The 20,132-nt window shown below is 37.7% G+C and overlaps 2 protein-coding genes across 2 annotated transcripts in view; one reads left to right on the top strand and one right to left on the bottom strand.

The window, feature by feature from the left end:
- Window positions 1-6,736, top strand: part of LOC124403135 (sodium channel protein type 4 subunit alpha B-like) — a 29,473-nt gene extending 22,737 nt beyond the window's left edge. The window contains 7 exon segments of the mRNA XM_046876748.1: window positions 2,126-2,248; window positions 2,407-2,679; window positions 2,955-3,008; window positions 3,123-3,264; window positions 3,360-3,460; window positions 3,585-3,855; window positions 3,963-6,736. Of these exon segments, the coding sequence (XP_046732704.1) occupies window positions 2,126-2,248; window positions 2,407-2,679; window positions 2,955-3,008; window positions 3,123-3,264; window positions 3,360-3,460; window positions 3,585-3,855; window positions 3,963-5,185 (2,187 nt within the window). The 3' untranslated portion in view covers window positions 5,186-6,736.
- A 3,243-nt stretch (window positions 6,737-9,979) lies between these two features.
- On the bottom strand, window positions 9,980-19,871 carry LOC124403216 (activin receptor type-2B). Its single transcript, XM_046876868.1, has 11 exons — window positions 19,356-19,871; window positions 17,844-18,051; window positions 17,539-17,648; window positions 16,293-16,444; window positions 16,037-16,180; window positions 15,717-15,860; window positions 15,309-15,454; window positions 14,466-14,580; window positions 14,223-14,361; window positions 13,720-13,850; window positions 9,980-13,432 (listed from the first exon to the last, which is right to left on the bottom strand). The coding sequence occupies exons 1-11, from the start codon at window positions 19,405-19,407 to the stop codon at window positions 13,229-13,231; spliced, it is 1,545 nt and encodes a 514-aa protein (XP_046732824.1). The 5' UTR covers window positions 19,408-19,871; the 3' UTR covers window positions 9,980-13,228.
- Between the last annotated feature and the right edge of the window lie 261 nt (window positions 19,872-20,132).

Here is a 20,132-nt window from a genome sequence, read left to right as displayed (position 1 = left end):
CAGAGAGCATTGTAATATATTGGTATAACAGTACCTGGTTTATGTAATAATTATTGATTATTTTTTTGTTGTTTTGCTGTTTATTATAGAGTTACACATAGAAATGAGATCTTCTTTAGATATATTACAACATCCCTCTAATATATACCTTTCTTTTATAAAGAACCTTTTTTTTGGGGGGGTGAGACAACCCAAATTAAATCCAAAAACATGTCAATATAAAGTTGAAAAATAAATCTACATTTTGGCCCTTATGTATACTTAATGTGTACCAATCTGTAAAACCCATTTTTCTACATTTTATTTAACATTTATTAAATGGAAAAAAAATTCTTTATAAAAACTCACTCTATTTAATATATATGCATAGTGAATATGCATATATAGTTGAGTATGCAGGTATGTGCACTACCTAGTATGCATATGTGCATATTTGTCCTGGTTTTGTCCACGTGTCATTTAAAGAACTCTTCATGTACCTAACTTCCAACCGTCATCAGCGGGTCATTCGACAGTTGAATACCATTCTGTCTGCTCTGAATGTAGAATAGAGTGGAAACATATATTGAAAAACGACTCATTTGTAGATAAATCAATTTCGAATTCTATTGAATGCGTTCCTGTAGAATGTCCCAAAATATGTATGGACTTTACAGTGTTCAGTCTCATCTTTAGCTCTTTTCATCTTTGGTTATGTTTTTCTGTAGAATATTGAAATGTTCATGTTCAGTGTCAATCTGAGAAGTCGAAAAGATATAACTGCCTAGTAACTACAATTTATATACAATATACAGCTATTACAGTAGATTGTAATTTAAGTGCTACTATGCAATGATCTTAATAGTTAGTATGCAGTTCTGATACACCTGGAGCAAACCGATAGTGAGGCATCAATACAGAAGTACAGCATTTAGGTGCCAGATGTAATTTATTATAGAAGTTGCACTGGTCATGTCTGAGTGGCACATGCCAAGTTTGCAGAAAACAGAGGTGCATTCTGAGTAAACACGATTCTTGATCTTAAACCCATTCTCCTTGTGAGATATAGACTATGGAAAAACAGTCATACATCCGTTATCCATCATACACACGTCTGGCACAGGTAATAATAATCTGAATGCAACTTAAAAATAAATGCTAGGAAAAGCCTTTCTTTTGTGTTGTATCTGAAGATATTGACATATACTGTTAATTGCTTGTTGGTTTTAGAATTTCTTTTGTAGTAATTGGGAATTGGATTGATATTCAGACCCTCTGCTTTTAAGCTTAGATATAATGGCATCCATTGCAAAAGCAACCATACAGCAATTATATATATATATATATATATATATATATATATATATATATATATATATATATATATATATATATATATATAATTGCTGTAAAGGTATATATATATACACAATACAGACCAAAAGTTTGGACACACAAAGAGTTTTCTTTATTTTCATGACTATGAAAATTGTTGATTCACACTGAAGGCATCAAAACTATGAATTAACACATGTGGAATTATATACATAACAAAAAAGTGTGAAACAACTGAAAAATGTCATATTCTAGGTTCTTCAAAGTAGCCACCTTTTGCTTCAAGAGGTAGTCACCTGAAATGGTCTTCCAACAGTCTTGAAGGAGTTCCCCGAGAGATGCTTGGCACTTGTTGGCCCTTTTGCCTTCACTCTGCGGTCCAGCTCACCCCTAAACCATCTTGATTGTGTTCAGGCTTGATGCCTTCAGTGTGAATCTACAATTTTCATAGTCATGAAAATAAAGAAAACTCTTTGAATGAGAAGGTGTGTCCAAACTTTTGGTCTTATATATATCTTATATCTGCCCACAATGCCTAAAGCCCCAAAAGTGGGTTAATGACCATGTTGGTGTGCTTGACTGGCCAGCAAACTCACAGACCTGAACCTCATAGAGAATCTATAAGGGTATTTTCAAGAAGAAAATGAGAATCAAAAGACCAAAAAATGCAAATGAGCTGAAGGCCACTGTCAAAGATACCACTTCAGCAGTGCCACAGACTGATCACCTAAAAAAAAAAAAGCTTAACACATATTTAAATTATTTTTTTTTTTACTTAAATGTGCATTCCTCCTCTCCCCTTACTCTGCAGGTATCGTTAATTAGCTTGGTGGCTAACTCTCTGGGTTACTCAGACTTTGGAGCTATTAAATCCCTGCGGACGCTGAGAGCCCTCAGACCACTACGAGCCCTGTCCAGATTTGAAGGAATGCGGGTAAGTCACCTTCTCATCTGAATGTACATGCTGTGATTGTGTTACATTCATGTTAAATGTACAGTATGGTGTTTCCTTTTAAAATGGGCCTGTCTTTCACCACTTCCTTTATTCCTGAAGTATCCAGCATGATAAATATTGCTTTATTTTATGCTAAGGTGGTGGTGAATGCACTAATTGGTGCCATCCCATCCATCATGAATGTGCTGCTGGTATGTCTGATCTTCTGGCTCATCTTCAGCATCATGGGTGTCAACCTCTTCGCCGGGAAATTTGGAAAGTGCGTCAGCAGGACAGGTTACATCCATAGCGCTTCAATAGTGAACAATAAATCAGATTGTCTGGCCATGAACAACACCCAGTTCTACTGGACCAGGGTGAAGGTCAACTTCGACAATGTAGGGTTGGGCTACCTCTCACTGTTACAAGTGGTAAGTCACTAATTTGTTGTCTTTGTGTTCACTTATCAATTATATTAGGGCCTGGTGTATCCTTTTATAAGATTACTGTAAGATAATTTGTGGATGTAACTACGTATGAAACTACGTTTCTATGGTGAATCCAATCCACAAGCATTTTTTTTTATCTTTGTAAATATTAAAGGTATCCGAATAAGAGCTTTAAGGTTTTATAATGGACCTTAAAGCTATACCTTTTAAAAACACACCTGTGAGGTTGATGTGCATGCTTGTATCTGTAATTACAGGCAACCTTTAAAGGCTGGATGGAAATCATGTATGCAGCAGTGGATTCCCGTGGGGTAACCTCGAATCATTCCATTTAAAAAAACTAGAATAGATTCTAGAAAAATATGTAAAAAACCAAAAAAACAAAACAGTCATAGCCTAGGTATATTTTTTCTTACTCATCACAGGTAGAAGAGCAGCCCATTAAGGAGATCAACCTGTACATGTACCTTTACTTTGTCATCTTTATTATCTTCGGCTCGTTCTTCACTCTCAATTTATTCATCGGTGTAATTATCGACAACTTCAATCAGCAGAAGAGAAAGATAGGTGCGGACACCATGCTGATTTTGCTGAAATAATTAATATGTGGCTTACATTTTTGAGATTTTAGATACTCAAAATTATATTTTTGCCATTCCAAGGTGGACAGGACATCTTTATGACTGAGGAGCAGAAGAAGTATTATAATGCAATGAAAAAACTAGGATCAAAAAAGCCACAGAAGCCCATACCGAGACCAACGGTAAAAAAATAGAAGTAAAATCTTTAACAAAAAGTCTAACTACATTCATTATTATTATTATTATTATAACTAGATGACTAGATGACTAACCTTGTGAACCTGCCTGTTTGCTCTTTAAATGAAGAACATTCTGCAAGGTTTCTTCTTTGATTTGGTCTCCAAGCAAGCCTTTGACATCACAATCATGATTCTCATCATCTTGAACATGATCACCATGATGCTAGAGACGGACGAGCAGTCTCCTCGAATGGAGTCCATTCTCAACAACATCAACCTGGCTTTCATCATCATCTTCACCACCGAATGTCTCGTTAAGATCTTTGCTCTCCGCTGCTACTTCTTCACCGTCAGTTGGAACATCTTCGACTTTGTAGTGGTCATCCTGTCTATAGTTGGTGGGTAGAGACCAATGACACAATTCCAACTCACTGCAGAACATCCCATAGCATACTATAATCTAAAACAAAATTATAACTATCTATATAACTATTTTTTATTATAGGAATTGTCCTGGCTGATATCATCGAGAAGTACTTTGTGTCTCCAACCTTATTCCGGGTGATCAGGCTGGCCAGAATAGGACGGGTCCTCCGTCTCATACGAGCAGCCAAAGGAATAAGGACGTTACTCTTTGCCTTAATGATGTCACTGCCAGCCCTCTTTAACATTGGGCTTCTGCTGTTTCTTGTCATGTTTATTTATGCCATTTTCGGGATGGCCAACTTTGCCTATGTAAAGAAGCATGGTGGGATCGATGACATGTTTAACTTTGAAACTTTTGGAAACAGTATCATATGCCTGTTCCAGATCACCACCTCTGCTGGCTGGGACAATTTGCTGGATCCAATTCTAAGCAACTCGCCAGAGGAATGTAACCCGCATTTCATAAACACAGGTACTAATACAAAGGGTAATTGTGGAAACCCTTCAGTGGGAATTACATTTTTTGTTAGCTACATCATCATCTCCTTCCTCATTGTTGTTAACATGTATATTGCCATCATCTTGGAGAACTTCAGTGTTGCCACAGAGGAGAGCACTGAGCCTCTCAGTGAGGACGACTTCGAGATGTTCTATGAAGTATGGGAGAAGTTTGATGTGGAAGCAACACATTTCATTGAGTACACCAAGCTCTCCAATTTTGCAGATACGCTTTCGGAGCCCCTGCGAATTGCCCAACCCAACAAACTCAAATTGATTTCGATGGACCTACCAATGGTGAGTGGAGACAAGATCCACTGCCTGGACATCCTTTTTGCCTTCACCAAACGTGTTTTAGGTGAGTCGGGTGAGATGGATGCCCTTAAGCAGCAGATGGAGGAAAAGTTTATGATATCCAACCCTTCCAAGACCTCCTATGAACCCATTACCACCACTCTCCGGCGCAAGCAGGAAGAGGTCTCGGCAACCATGATCCAGCGTGCATACAGGAGGCACCTAGTCAGACGGCAGATCAAGAATGTTGCTTATCTGTACCAAAAGAAATCAGTAAACATGGCATCAGTAAACATAGAAGATGTGAAAGAAAAGCAGGGGCTCATTGCACATATGATTAAGGAACATTATGACTCTGAGGAGAAGTTGGTCAAGGGGTCTCAGCACTCCTCCCCTCCTTCCTATGAGGCTGTTACCATGGCTCCAGTTGGATTGTTCCAGGTGCTGATACCTGCCTCCAGAAATCTTGCAGCTTGTGAGTCTTGCAACACTGCAGAAACTATTTTGTAAGAAGTACTTATTTCAGGAAGAGCGATTTAATATCAAAGTGTAAAGCACACATTATGCTGGAATGAGCAAAGGCACAACCATGTCCACGCCATACTGTATTTTATAGTAACATCACTGCTGACTGCTGAAATATCAGATCCATGACTATTAGTGATCATCAACCCAGATCCTAAGGATCTACCATTTTGAGTGTAGATTAAGCAAGTCAGTGAGGTGGAGCTCCTACATTTTGTAGATGCTTAAATTGTTAGGAATAGGTTTGGTGATCACTGATCGAAACACATTCACTATGGATCGGAGGCCAGAACCTATTCCTTATAGTCACGATGGCTGTTTAGTAGAATTTACTTTGCAATAATCCTATCAATAAAATGAAATTGAGAGAGTTTTTTTTTTTACTTTATTTTCTCATACTTTTCAGCAATGATGCAATGATTTCAGCTATGGTTGTTCTAGCAAGGATTCACCGAATATACTATGTAAGTTCCAGCAACACATAGTCTCCGAGTTGTGATGTAGAATTTCAATTATTGTACGATATGTTAAGACTCTCACCAGAGGTCTGTGTTTTTGGTGTTTTAAAGCCCAATTTTAACTCTCGTCTCTCTACTTTTTTTTGGCGTCACCGGACTCTGAAACAGAGCACCTCCAGCTCCAGCCTCCACTCGTGCACATGCTCATTGACATACATGTATACTGTATAAAGTTTATACTTTACAGTACTGTAAATCGCTCAGTTTACTACTCCATATTGATCACCATTCTTTAAGACTCCTGCATAGGCTAGGCCATGTTTCAATGGTATTTTCAAATTATGATGGTGTCAGTGTAACTCCCTCTAGTAGTCTTTTGCCAGAGGTGTCTGGGATAAGGTTGTTAACATGAAAGAAAAAAGACTGAATAGAATTAAATCAAGGGAGAATGTGGCATTGGAAGGTATTTTGAATTTTGTCAAAGCATTGCACTAATGCCATTATATCTTACTTTTGAGTCAAAATATTCTCTCTAGGTTGATTTAAGAGCTATTTTCATGCTGAGCTCTGCAGTACATGCCTGCTGATAGATGTCGCATGTAGACATGACTTAGCTTGGGAAAATGTGCATCAGGAGGCATATTAAGGGCTTTGATAATCTAATATAAGAATTTACTGTTAAGTCTTATATACACTTTAAAATGAAATATATATTTATGAAAAGGGTGATTGAATATACAAATTCGGTTCATTTATTATTAAACTTTTCTAATACAGGCAGGTGGAAATTCTAAGGAAAACAGATGACATTGTTATGCAGTGGAAAGGCATGCTGGCATGGTTTGTGTCCACCTAAAAAGGAAAGCTGCAAATTAGTAGAAAGTTCTTCAGACTGATCAATATTCTTCTTTAATGAAGCATTTCTCTCTTGATGAATCCGTTCTTCAGGAAGAATGATGTTTATCTCTCCTGTACAGTTCTGAATGGGTGCACAGGTGCATTAAAGCTGTTTTGGGCAAAAACGTTACAGTTAATGTTTTTTTTTCCATTTAATTTGTTGCCTGTATGTGTCTCTGACACTGTGAGCAGATTTTCTCCATATTATGTTTCATTCAGAACATTAAAAATGGTTCAGAAGAAGAAAACAATATCAGGTGTTTGTAATATATTATTATATTTGGGGAATTAAAATGCGCAAAATCGGTTATCGCTAACTTTTTCAAAGCATGATCTGAGTTATGGAATTATGATGTCATTAGTATCATTGAATTACTATAATGTACATTGCAACAATTATATACATATACAGTACACATACACACACGTCAGGTTAACGAGCAGCTCATTGGAAATGACACGGTATGCAAATATGGATGTGTAGGTTTATAATGTCCAGCGATTATCAGGTGACGATACAGAAAAGGTAGAGAATGACATAGAAGGCAAGTAACATCGTAGTGCAAATCACAGTACATGACAAGTGCAGAGTTTGTTCATTATGTACAGTACACGGGGGGAAAACAGGGTCGGAGTTGAAATGTCTGAGAACAGGGCAGGGTAATAATGATCATGTACATTTCAGTGTCTGAGTTTAGAAGGCTGACACCTGATAGGAACCTGTTGTTATGTTTGTGAATCTAACAGAAGCCCTGTAAAGTCTTTGATGCCTTCTAAAATGGTTAAAATCCAGATAGTGCTGTTTTGAATGAATACCATCCCACTAAGATATTATGATCTTTCCAAACTTTAAGGCTAGACTGCAATTTTACCATTTTTATGTAACAGCTATAGAGGTGTATTTTTGTACATTTTTGTAATTTTTATTGAGGGCTTTAAAAAAAAAAAAAAAAGAAAGACAGCCAATTTAGCAATTTGCCTGAGAGCTTAACCTTCTTCTGCGATGAAGAGAATGATCAAATCCCTCTGTGACCAGCTGGACCTTGATGATTATCTCAGTGCAGCAGGAGGAAAAATTACTTGTTTTAATTACGTATGCAAACACACACCCGTGTTTCTCCTCAGTTCCCACTTTCCCCATAATACACAGTGTTACAATTTACTGCTGTTAAACAGAGATATATGAAAATGACTAGACAGATGCATTCTTTACTATATCAGCATTAGCACTGAATAGAACTGCATTCCTCATGACTGTGTTTTGGTAATTGATCAGATGTGTAAACATTTGAACATGTGGCCAGGATTAAGCTTTTCTCCACCGCAAATATTACAAAGGATTAAAAATGCACTATTGGTAATTACAGCAATACATTTGCACATGCTGAGGCCCTGTATTACTGCATGAAAACATTCCAAATACCACATTTGAGATTTGATTCAGGGGTACAAAGGAAAGGTGTCTACAGTACACACACACACACACACACACACACACACACACACACACACACACACACACACACACACACACACACACACACACACACACACACAAGCCCTCTGAGCTGCATTTCATGTTGTTTTTTTAATAATCCAGAGCTACTAACAGATGGAGTGTGACTTTTGAAAGAGACAAAAGCTTTCACCAGGGTTAAACCGTATCGAACACTTTTAACCACATTCATATTGAATATTTGTAATAATATTTATGCCTGTATAAAAATTATTCAGGTTTTACTAAAAACAATTATTCTACCACAATGCTTTTTATGTATTCCTAATGCCTTCACAGGGACATGTAAGAAAAGGTTCTTTATAGCATGACATGTTTAAGTGTGTTCTTACTTTAAGATAAAGAAAAACAGAGAGACTGGCAACAGGACTTTTATTAATAAATCAAAAATTGTAAATGTTGCCAAGTTTTGGGAAATGAATCAGTGTTGAGGGGGTAATAGGACGCTTAAGGACTATATTATTCTATAATATGTCTGTACTGTTGTGATGATCAATCATAAGAAGAAACAAACTAAATAAAATGTGACAGAAAATAGGACAGAAATGGCACGAGAAAGAAGCAAAAATGTGGGTGGCAGCTGCAGGATAATCAGAGTGAAACAATGAGGTCTACATTAATTCAGTCTTAAGTGGTGAGTGCTGTGAGTGCTGAGCCAGGTTAAAACATATATAGACTTCAGAGCTATTAGACTCATTTAAGGAGAAGAAAAGTGAGGGTGAATGAGCTGTGTAGGCAGTCATTCCATTATCTGTAGAGAATCCATGGAAATGGACATCTTTTCTGTCTCCTGTATCAGAATATTAAATGTTGATACAGGAGACAGAAAAGATGTGTCCATTTCCAGGAACTGTTCAGACTGAACTTACTATATATTTTCATAGAGAAATGCAAAATTGTCTTTATAGTGAAGTCGATTTTTCAAAACATAGAAATGAGTTAAAGATGCATTCAGAATAGTACAATGCTAAAATCATAAAAATCCTTTGTTAATCCAATAATAAAAAAAACACAGGTAATGTGGCTGGTTGCTTACGATTGTAGACTCTGGGGACCTTGGCAACAGGAGAACAAGATTTCTGCCTGCTGAATTCCCTTTCCCTCTTTTATAGTGAGGAACAGAAAGATTGGCCATTTTGTCATTTACTACAATTAAATCCTGAGTTGGCAGTGACAGTCACAATCGAACTTAATGACCTAAAAAACCAAGGAGAGAAAGTCACACTGCAGTTCTATTCAGCTCTATATTTAGATTAAGCAGAGGTGGAAAAAGTAATAAAATATTCTACTCAAATAAAAGTAGCTACTTCAATTAAAATTTACTTCAAGTAAAAGGTACAAGTTTACAGAGGTTTTTTTTTTTTTTACGTTTAGTTTTTAGAAGGGGTGAAGTGGGGGATTCTTGTGTAGTTCAAAAATAAAAGGGGATATAAATCTCTAACTAGTTGTTTTTAATTGAAGGAACACCTTTACAAATTTAATTGCAATAGCAAGTAATATAGATTTAAAAAAAAAATACAAAATAAAATTCAATCCATGACTGAATCTGTTGTGAGTTGTGCACCTTTGCAGCAAAAAATTAAATTCTAATTGTAACATTAACAATTGAAATTATGATGAGAGAAATCGCAAATACAGATTCAGAATTCAGACAGTGAGCGCAGACACTGAACAACTTTCGATGGGCATTTCACTTTCAGCCGGGTCTGCATCGAAAATAGATTAGAATAGCATTACCTTATCTTACTCTACAGCACTCTCAAAAAAGAACCCAAAGTGTGTTTCTTCTCAAATATTAAAGGTAGAAGTAAAGTGTTTCATCACTGCCAGACTGTATTACGTCCTGCAAACGATTCACACCGAAACTAAAAGTATCAGGGGAAGAAGAAAAGATGCACACACCAAATGTGAGGTAAATCAAATACAACTTGTTTGCTGTACTTTAATGAGGTGAAATTCTGGATTTGGCAGTAAAGTAAAATAACCTGATGAACAGTGATACAACAATCACACAAGCACCAACTTAAAACCAATTATAACCCTTAACATCAGGTATCTTTCAGTCTGGGAAAACAGGAACACTGATGGTCCTACTTGGCACCACACACACACAGGTTTGTACATACTTTCTAGATATATAATTTTTCTAGAATGCAGTACAAAAACGATCACAAATTCGTATGATGAACACATTTCTTAATTTTTCTTTGCATTGAATGAGAGTTGTAGGGAAAAAGAATCAGTTATTAAAGTAACAAGAGCCAAAGTGTGCAGACTTAAGATTCTGAGAAACTTTTTATGTTTGAATTCTTTAGGCACAGACCTAGAATCATGAAAAACTACACACACTGCTTTTGAACTTTGAACTGGAATAAAACCCACATGCAGAGATGAACATATGTGATTTCTTTTTTAAATCATGTTATTTACCATTTAAAAACAATGCCATTTTAGACCTTAGGACTTGAAATAGAAGGAAAAAACAAGCCATGTTTCAAATAAAATATTTCAAAAGATAATGATCTATTGGTACCTTGGTATGATTAAAAATTGATGCTGGAAAAACATGCCCCAGATGTGCAGGTCAAATTCTTTGTCTTTTAAGATGTTTCCCGACTGCTGAACTATTTATAAAAGTATTGATTATGTATTAAAACTAAATGTAAGCATATGGTGAAGGTTAGTGTTCGAGTAAAGCTTGCAATTCGAAATTTCCCTGAAAACAAAAAGCTTTGTGTAAAAGGACATGAAGTCAAGCAATTAAGTCAGATTTACATTTAGCTTCATAGTTCTAGTGTCAAGACCACGTTTATAATTTGTATGGTTTTGTATGTTTCCATGTAAAAATAGTTCTGCTTTAATCCATGTAAAAACATTTATTTGGCACATTCTAACCTTCAGGCAGCTGTAATACTTTATAGGTTTACCTTCAAATCCCTGATGTCAGTATACATTTATGAGTGGTAGTCATGCTGATTGAATGGACTAAGGTAGAGGTTGGGGATTCTGCTGTTGTATACAGGCTATAACAGTAACACACACACACAAAAATCCAATAAAAACATACATGATAAAATGTACAAATGTTTGGAAACAACCATTATTCCAGAGTGGTTGAAATGAGGTAGGTTCCATCATTTATATAATAATTAAAAAAAACAACAATAAAGGAGAAAATGTAATTGCTACTCTGTGCACAGAAAACAGACCCGTTATCAGACCCGTTAGCTGTAATAGAATCACAAACCCCACTTTCTACAGAAATCAACTCTCATATAAAAAGGTAGCCATATATTTATTGACATTTCTACCACAAAAGGCAATAAAACACACCTAAATGAGGTCAGAATTGTGTATATTAATACTAAACGTCTAATTCTCAGCCAGATGTGATCCATTGAGCCTGGTTTCTGAGGGAGTGGTAGGTAGGAACACAGAGCACCAAGTCTACTGAGTATCACTCCACTGAGAGGTTCCTACAGCTAAGCTCTATTGCTAAAAAAATAAAAACTACACACACACACAAAGACACATATCTCACAGTTACCAGTCACATACAAGCACATGTTTACCTGAGTAGTGCATTACATCACAAATACAACCACCCTCATTAATCCTGCAGCATCAGTGCTATTGCTCATTCGAAAGGCAGCACCTGTCTATAAAGCACATCACGCGTTCACCTACACACTTTCAGAGGCCCTGCCCTTTATATGTAGGTGCAATACGAAAGCATGAAGGCATCTACGTGTCACTACGTTCAAACCGGAGACGCTACGCCGGGGTTCATAAACTTATAAATATATGAATGGTGGCCTGGGAAAACTGATTTTTGTAGCATTTTACTGATTTCATTCAGTCATTCAAACACTGATAAACATTCTTCACTGTTGCCTGTAGTGTGGTTTCTTCTCTGTTTTGATGACAGCAGGTGTCTGATTAGAAACTCAATATATGAGGCGTAAGTCTTTTTCACAACGGCACATAATTATCATAATAAAGCCTGGTGTTCGGTGTGAGATAAACACCCTAGGCTGACTGATTTTACTGTTTGTTTGTTAGACTGGCTGCTTACACAGCACGATCTTTGCGTGAAGACAAACAAAGTTAGAACGTTGACTAAATGAGAACATTTCACGTGTTTTTTTATGTAGAGATTTATATTACTGGCTTTTTGGCTCATCGCTTTTCCCCCAGTTCTTCCCAGGCCACCAAGCACCGAGATGACTCGCCTGAACAAACTGTTCCAGATCATCAGAGGCTTTATGCTTAAATATAACAAATACTGAAGGACAACCAAACAGTCCTGCTGTCTTTCAATTCCAGTGTTCCTGACATCTGCCCATTACAAATCCCTACCCAGCATTTCCTTTTAAATAAAAAAAAAAAAACACGTCACACACTTTCACAAAGAAAAAAGATTCTAGCAACTATGGAAAAGTAATACGATCACTGAATAGTAAGAGAGGTACTCGATCGAACAGAGGTTACTTTTGCGTTACAGTCTTGCGCTTATCGCTCCGCCGTCACTAATCCACAGCATAGAGACGAGTGAGGAATGTAGGTTTTCACAAGTCAAGTCTTTAGAATGGAGGCTTTTGCGGAATAGCTGCTGCGGTTAGGAAAAATTACAATTCACATTCGAATCCTAAAAGTCAGCGGAGACACGAGGTAACGACTGCACTGTGAAAAGGTCATTTGATTGCTGTACGAGGCTTTAGGTTGTGTTGCGTTTTTGTGCTTTCCGGATGCAAAGGAACAGCTGATGTAGTGTGAGGTTTTGTTAAAAGTCATCCGAATGGCTGGTACGGTGGCGCAACTTGTGCAAAAGAATAATTAAAACGATCCACTAGCAAAATAATCAAGACAGACTTTAAAAGTAAGAAAAAAAAACTTGCTCCTGAAATTCATGGGTGAAATGCCAGAATTCCTCGAGCGAGCACAGCTTCGGTTTGTGTATGCTCGAGCACACACTTAATTTTTGGGAACAAAGCCTGATTTCATCCTTATTATTTGGACTTGCGACTCTCAGTATTTTGTTTGCAGATCTTTATGTGAATCTATAAAAAACAGCAGCAGAGTTCACATTACTGGAGAGGTTACAGGTGTAGTGTTCTCTACTTCCTGCCACACCACTGACCACTGACTGACAGCAAATCAAACGCTCTCCTCTTTGAGGGGTAGAATCGAGTCACTGTCTATCGCCACCATGGAGACCAGACAGTCTGAGGTAGAAATATTAATGATGTTGGTTGCCCTGGCGATGGTGATGATGCGTTCTTCCACACAGCCTGCGGACAGACGGGCCTCTGCGTCGTGGTCCCAGCACTCTTCCACTGTCTCACACAACTGAGCCAACCCCTAAAATACACACAACAAAATGTTACTACTACAGTAACACCTCTGTACTCGTCGGCTGAGAACTCGACATGTTATGAAAAGTGAGTGTTTGAGAAAACAATCAATGAGAAATCAAATGAAGAAAAAAAAAGGCTTTTATTCTAACTCGTTTATCATTCAAATATACTTCAACCTTTTACCATCATCCAAACTTAGAAATCTGGATATAGAGACAACGAAGCCATCATGCTTTTTGAATTAAATAGTTTTAATGATGCGTTTGTAATGAAAAGGAAAAAAAGCTTTACCGGATGTTTGAGCCAGCAGTCCTTCAGTATGGGCCTCATCTTCTTGTGGACAACCACATCCTGCAGATCCTCCAGAGATGGGTGGTGACCCAGCTCCTCTTCAAACGGGAGCATGTACTCATGTACAGACCCTGCACAAGCCAGTAACACAACATTACACACATTAACCTTGTTGTGAGAAGTGATTACACCTCACCTGCATGAACACCCAAACCCTTCGGCACCAGAAAACTACAATTTCTGATTTGAATTTATGAATTATGATGCATCGAAACTGGATTCAATACCAAGATGAATGGCTAGCTAGTTTTATTTTGTTAAAATATGAAACCGAGCATCTTCAGGCAATAAGAGCTGGTTAACTTGTTCCCAAACATGACACTGCAGGCTGAAATCATACTGTCCAGTTGTTTCTCACATTTGTGAATAAGGAGATAAAACCGAAACCCGAATTCTTGTTGGGACAGTTATTTATATTTAGCCCAGTTTTGTAAAACACTCACCATCAGCAGCAGTGCAGCGAGACAACAGCTCCCAGATCACCAGGCCCAGAGAGTACATATCAATCCTCAAAAATGCATCCCTGTGAAAATTGATGGCACCCTCCAGCACCTCCGGGGCCATGTAGCGCCTCGTACCAACCTAAAGCGGTGCGCACGCACACACAAGGACATGTTTAAGCTCAGTCTCATGTTAGAATTGTATCGCAAGATAGTTTACTTTAGTATATTCGTTGATACTTTTACCTGGCCGTGAGTATCTCCTGGTGGCTTCCCCGGTTCGAAACGCACAGCCAGACCAAAGTCTCCAATTACAGCAGTCAAATCAGTCCTGAGCAGCACATTCTTACTCTTAAAGTCCCTGAGGAACAAGAGTGAAAACGGTCCACACACACATCCCATGGGTTTCAACTCTTCAACCGCTTACATTTTTTATATGTAATTTTACCTTTTTTTTTTATTGTTTAAAAGTCAAAATTTAATCGCCACAGTACTCAACATTCACCTTTCCGATCAATTATTTATTCAGTCACTAGTCGCCGTCAATGGAACAAAACCAGGGCATGTGGAAATTAAACTGTCCTGCTTAATATCAAACCATTTTTATATGCTGCCAAAAATGAGTCCGTGTTTCTTTTTCATTATTTCCTCACCTTGCAGTGTCCCAAACATGCTCTCATGTGATGCAGTTTCAATCATCCCATCAATCTAATCTTATAGATCAGGGGATTTGGTGTATTTCTAATTGCGTGCGATCTTACTGGGAGCTGTGACGCAACCAATCTTAATAAGAGTAAATGCTTTTTTTTCTTCGCTGTGCTGGGCACCACTGATTTATCTCCAAAGAGACCAAAATGTGATTCCACAGATAAATGAAAGCACACATTCTCAGAATTCTACACCAGAATGGCTAAAATAAGCAATAATCAATAAGTGTCCTTTTCTCTCTGTCAGCTAGAACCATCCTGTAAAATCTTAGTTATAGATTATAATATTTATATACTATTTTGCTTATTTTCCAAAGTTAACTTGTCATTGAAGGTTTAATGACAGTAATCAGCCAGAAAAATTTACACAGGCAAATTATACCTGTGTGCAATTGCTGGTTTTGGCCCTTCCAGTCTGTAGGACAGATCCTCATGTAGGAAGGCCAGGCCTCGGGCCATGCTCTCTGCAATGTGGCACAACTCAGTCCAGTTCACCACATTCCCCTTGAGGTAGTCTGTTAAAGATCCCTAGAGCACACACAGAGACACAAGTATAGGATTATAAATGAAAAAGCCATAATACACATAATTTCTGAATTCAGAGATCATTTAATTTATCCTAAATTCAAAAGAGTTGCTACAAAAATCACATTGAGATGTTTAGACAAAGTGATACATTTGCATATGTAGATACAAGCAAAATCCTGCAAACCGTAAATGTAACACTTAGGCTCAATTATAGACATCTACTGCACGGGAAGACAGAACTTCAAATGAATGCATGTCTGACCCTTTCATGAAATTCAGTGACGAGCCAGAGCTCCATTTGCAGGTTGGTTCCTCGTTTCTCAGCAGAGATGTAGCGTAGCAGGTTCTCATGCCTCAGTCCCTCAGTGAGGTAAATTTCTCTCTCATTCTGCCATGATTGCTTATCCTGGACACAACACAAATAATAATGCTGTCATGAACACATCTGGTTGTAGCTCTAGAACTATGGAGAGGCTCAAATTACCTTGTGTAAATCCACCCAAACATCCTGCAGTTACAGGTTGAAATTCATACACACTTGAGATGCTACAATCAAATTCAGAAAAGGTTTCATATGCTTACCTGAACAGGGAAGATTTTGACGGCAACATACTCGGTTTGTAGCTGAGCCTTCCACACACACCCAAAGCGCCCCCTCGCTTTCAACTCCAGAAGCTGCAGTGGTTTCAGTCCCACCAGAGGAGATGGAGGAGCGGGACCCACACCCTACGTGAAAAAACCATGAGCTCAATATCACAACACACAATTAAACATCATTAACAACGTATTATTCAGAAAAATAAATAAAACAAAAAGGGCTATAAATAAAGCATCACACCTGGTTAATATCCACATGGCCATATGGAGCTTTGCGCTGGTGGTAAGTCCAGCATGCGAGTACCAAAGCCAGAGACAGCACAAGCAGAGGAATTAGAGAGTATGCCAACACACCAAGTATGGATAGACCCACGGGAGGAGGCTGGATCTTAACTGAAAACACAAAACAAAAATTGTGTGAACAGTTCAAACACTCATTATAATCCTTAAAGACTAAAATTCATAATTACTAGAGACAAAAAGAAGATTAATCTTTTTGCTGATTATTCGGCAATGATTATCGATTGCTTGAACTATCGGCTATCAGCAAAAATACATACCGGTAGTTTTTTCTGGCTAAAGAGTGGCCTCTAGAGGTGAATCACTAACATCACATGCTGTTTGTTTTTACACGAGAGACCGTGTGCTGCACGGAGAGCGCTATATTATATCTATTCATTATCATTTATTCATTCTATTTTTTAATTAATATATTTATATTCATTTCAATTACCACATTTTCATGATTCAATACTGTTTTTTAATTTTGTAATAAAGTTTAGTACTATTTTACACAGAGTGTTAAGTTTTTTATCCAGTTTCCATTTTAAAATCTATCGGTTGATGAATCAGTTATCTGCAAGTCAGTCAATCAGTAAAATCCACTATTGACCTCCAACAATTACTACACTATCAACAAAGATTTGGTAATAATAAAAAGCACATTATTTAGGCCATATAGTGACAATCAGCAACAATGTACAATATATGACTATTACATCCATGTGGGTTTTCCACAAACACCATCAAAAAGCTTGAAATACACAGTTGTGTGAATTTGTGTCAAAACAAATGTACAATATGACTCTTTACTAGACATAAAAGTGTTCTGTCCAAACACGTTCCAGTACAACAATGTCCATGTGCACAAGATATGCCTTGTGAAGACCTGATTTGCCAAAGGCCATGTCCACACTAATACGTTTTCACTCGAATGCATATTTTTCTCTCCGTTTTGGCCTTCCGTCCATACCGAGACTGCGTTTTCAATCAAAGAAAACTTCTTGAAAATGCTTTCCAAAATAAATAAATGTAAAAATGAAGGCTTCCGGAAGCGGTGATGCATTTTTTTTGTCATTGTCGCAACATTTCAAAGAGGGGGAAAGTAAATAAAAGGCAGGCTGAAATGACGTGGGGGTTTTTTTTGCCTCCATTTAAAGCCGATTTTGCTACAGATAAACCAGACGTCAGTCTCTGTGGAGTCTCACCTGCAGGAGTGGTGACTTCAGGCAGGTGTATGAATCTTTCATTGCAGTAATTACCCTCACAGCAGCAGAAAAACACCTGAGGGCTTTCCTCTGTGGCCACACACTCCTGTCTGCTCTCACACACACAGAGAGAGAGAGAGAGAGAGAGAGAGAGAGAGAGAGAGAGAGAGAGAGAGAGAGAGAGAGAGAGAGAGAGAGAGAGAGAGAGAGAGAGAGAGAGAGAGAGAGAGAGATGAGGATACTGGTTGTAAAAGGCCACAATGGAAGTTGTTGAGAGAACTTTATTCTCAGGTGTAATGTTTCACCTGTCATAGCAGTTGAAGTCATCGAGCCAGCAGCCCTTTTTCACCAGGTGTATGGTTCCTGAGGAATTAATCCAGGATGCGTAGCAGTGCTTTCGCTTGTCCTTTTCTCCCTCACATCTCTCGTAGCCACTCTGATTAGTCTTCTCAGCTCGCCAGTTGTCATTATAATACACGCACTCTCTGGTGCCGACCTCGCCTTGCCCGGGACCTAAAAAACAATGTTGTACTTTGTAACTTTCATCACACAATCATTTTTAAAACAAACAAAACATTTAGTCCCTTTCTAAGCTTCATATAGATAAGAGGTCACCCATCCCCCAATCGGTTACCAATCTTTTACTAACCACGTAACCCCCCTCACCACACAAACACAAGGGAGAGAGGCAGCTCGCTTTTCTTCTATTCCTCTTACTAATTCAAGTCATATAAGAGTAAACTACATCATTAACCTCTCCAATAATATCTGCCACCCTCTCTCTCTCACTCACACACACACACACACACAGGAAAAAGCAGGAGTTTTATACGCAAGATGCCGCTCCCCTGTGGAGTTCACTGATCCAGATCACATTGCCACATCCTGGCCTGCTGCCGAGGTGTCATATGAGTGTTTGTGTTAAAGAATCTCACCTATGCTCTGCCAATTCTAAAGCAGATTTCAACTAAAAACTATTTGTGGATGATTTTTACAGGTAACCTGATTTTGTTTTTGTTGGATTTTTTTAATGGTTGAATTCACAAACCACTTATTTCTTTTTGTAGTCATGATCTTGTTTGACTTATATATTCTTATATAAATTAGTTTTAGAAACTCCAGAAAATGTGTTTACCTGCCTGAAAAAAAAAAACTTAATTACAAACCAGACCCATAACAAATCATGTTCTCCCTAATGACTTATATAGCAATAAAAATAATAACACACACTCACTAGACCTACAGGCTAATCAGATTCCAAATGATTATTAAATAAAAGACAAGTCAGGTAAAAAAAAATAATATTGATTTAATGGATTAAACGATTTAGTAAAAAAAAAAATCCTAATAAAAAAATTTGATGCAGCAATAACTTTCGAGAAACCAGTAGTATATTATTGAAGTTAGCATGTCGTTCTGCACATGCGCATCGAACGAAACAGCGCCATCTAGTGGACGAAGCTGGTTTAATAGTTTAAAAGCAGCAGCTTTTCATGATGTGTATCAAACTCTTTCTTTTACATACTCACACACACACACATATGTATACACACGTTTTATCATTGATCGGTCCAAATATAGAAAATGACAAACAAATGAGAGAGAAGTTATAACAAATAGGTTATCAAATCTAATGATGATTGAACTGTAATCAGTAACAAGGCAAATTAAAACGCTGCAACATTTCACTTTCATTGGTTTAAGATTGTCACAGGAGGGTATTGTATTTGATTAAAGGTCACGTGTTCAATTATTTGTTATATCAGGCACGAAGCTTATTTATAAATCACAACAATGCAGACTGACTGAGTTCTTACCTGCGAACAAACTTCCCCGAATAAGTGCTAATGTCACCCAGCGAGCCAACATGTTCCCTCAGTGAGATGGAGGGAGACCGAAAAAGAAGTGTCTGTTAGGATTTCTTTTTCTTTCTTTTGGAAAGCATTTACGATTTAAAAACAAACGACCGGCGACACATGAAGGCAAACAAGCGGTCCATGGCCTCTGACTATCGGCCTGATTTAGTAAATAAAAGCGTCGCTCCGTGTGGAGAAGCGGCACAAGAAGCACAAAGCGACTTCACGGACGTCCAAGATTTCATATCGACACGACGGAACAGTTTAACACCGGCGTATTTTCCGCTACAAACCGACCGGAAATATGTTCCTTTTTTTTGGTTTTATCCCACAAGTTTTCCCCAAACACACAGCGGTGCTGTAGAGCTCATACTGGTGAAGCTCAGGCGCATCCAAAATGGCTTCCGAATGGAGAGCGACGCCATTACAAAGACCCGGATATTCCTGAGGGGGGAAACAAACACAAACACACACACACACACACACACACACTGTCCCTTTAATTTATAAAATAACCTACAACTAACTACATTCTCCAACAGTAATTACCTAAATAATTATTAGATATAATAAATACTTTTTATTCAAATGATAAGAAAACAACAGTTAGGTTTGGCCATGTACTTACTGTTACTTTACTGTTTATCTATCTATCTATCTATCTATCTATCTATCTATCTATCTATCTATCTATCTATCTATCTATCTATCTATCTATCTATCTATCTATCTATCTAT

Source organism: Silurus meridionalis, chromosome 20 (genome assembly GCF_014805685.1).
Source record: "Silurus meridionalis isolate SWU-2019-XX chromosome 20, ASM1480568v1, whole genome shotgun sequence".
Classification (NCBI taxonomy): Eukaryota; Metazoa; Chordata; class Actinopteri; order Siluriformes; family Siluridae; genus Silurus; species Silurus meridionalis.
Note: the sequence above shows the minus strand (reverse complement) of the source record. Positions and strands in the feature narration are given on the sequence as shown.

What these genes read in the sequence shown, in the direction of transcription:
- LOC124403216 (XM_046876868.1), bottom strand. Translation starts at nt 19,407, where the DNA reads ATGTTGGCTCGCTGGGTGACATTAGCACTTATTCGGGGAAGTTTGTTC. An exon ending in TCGGGGAAGTTTGTTCGCAG is followed by an intron (nt 18,052 to 19,355) that starts GTAAGAACTCAG and finishes ATTGTTTTTTAG; the next exon opens with GTCCCGGGCAAGGCGAGGTC. An exon ending in GCCATGTGGATATTAACCAG is followed by an intron (nt 16,181 to 16,292) that starts GTGTGATGCTTT and finishes TTTTTCACGTAG; the next exon opens with GGTGTGGGTCCCGCTCCTCC.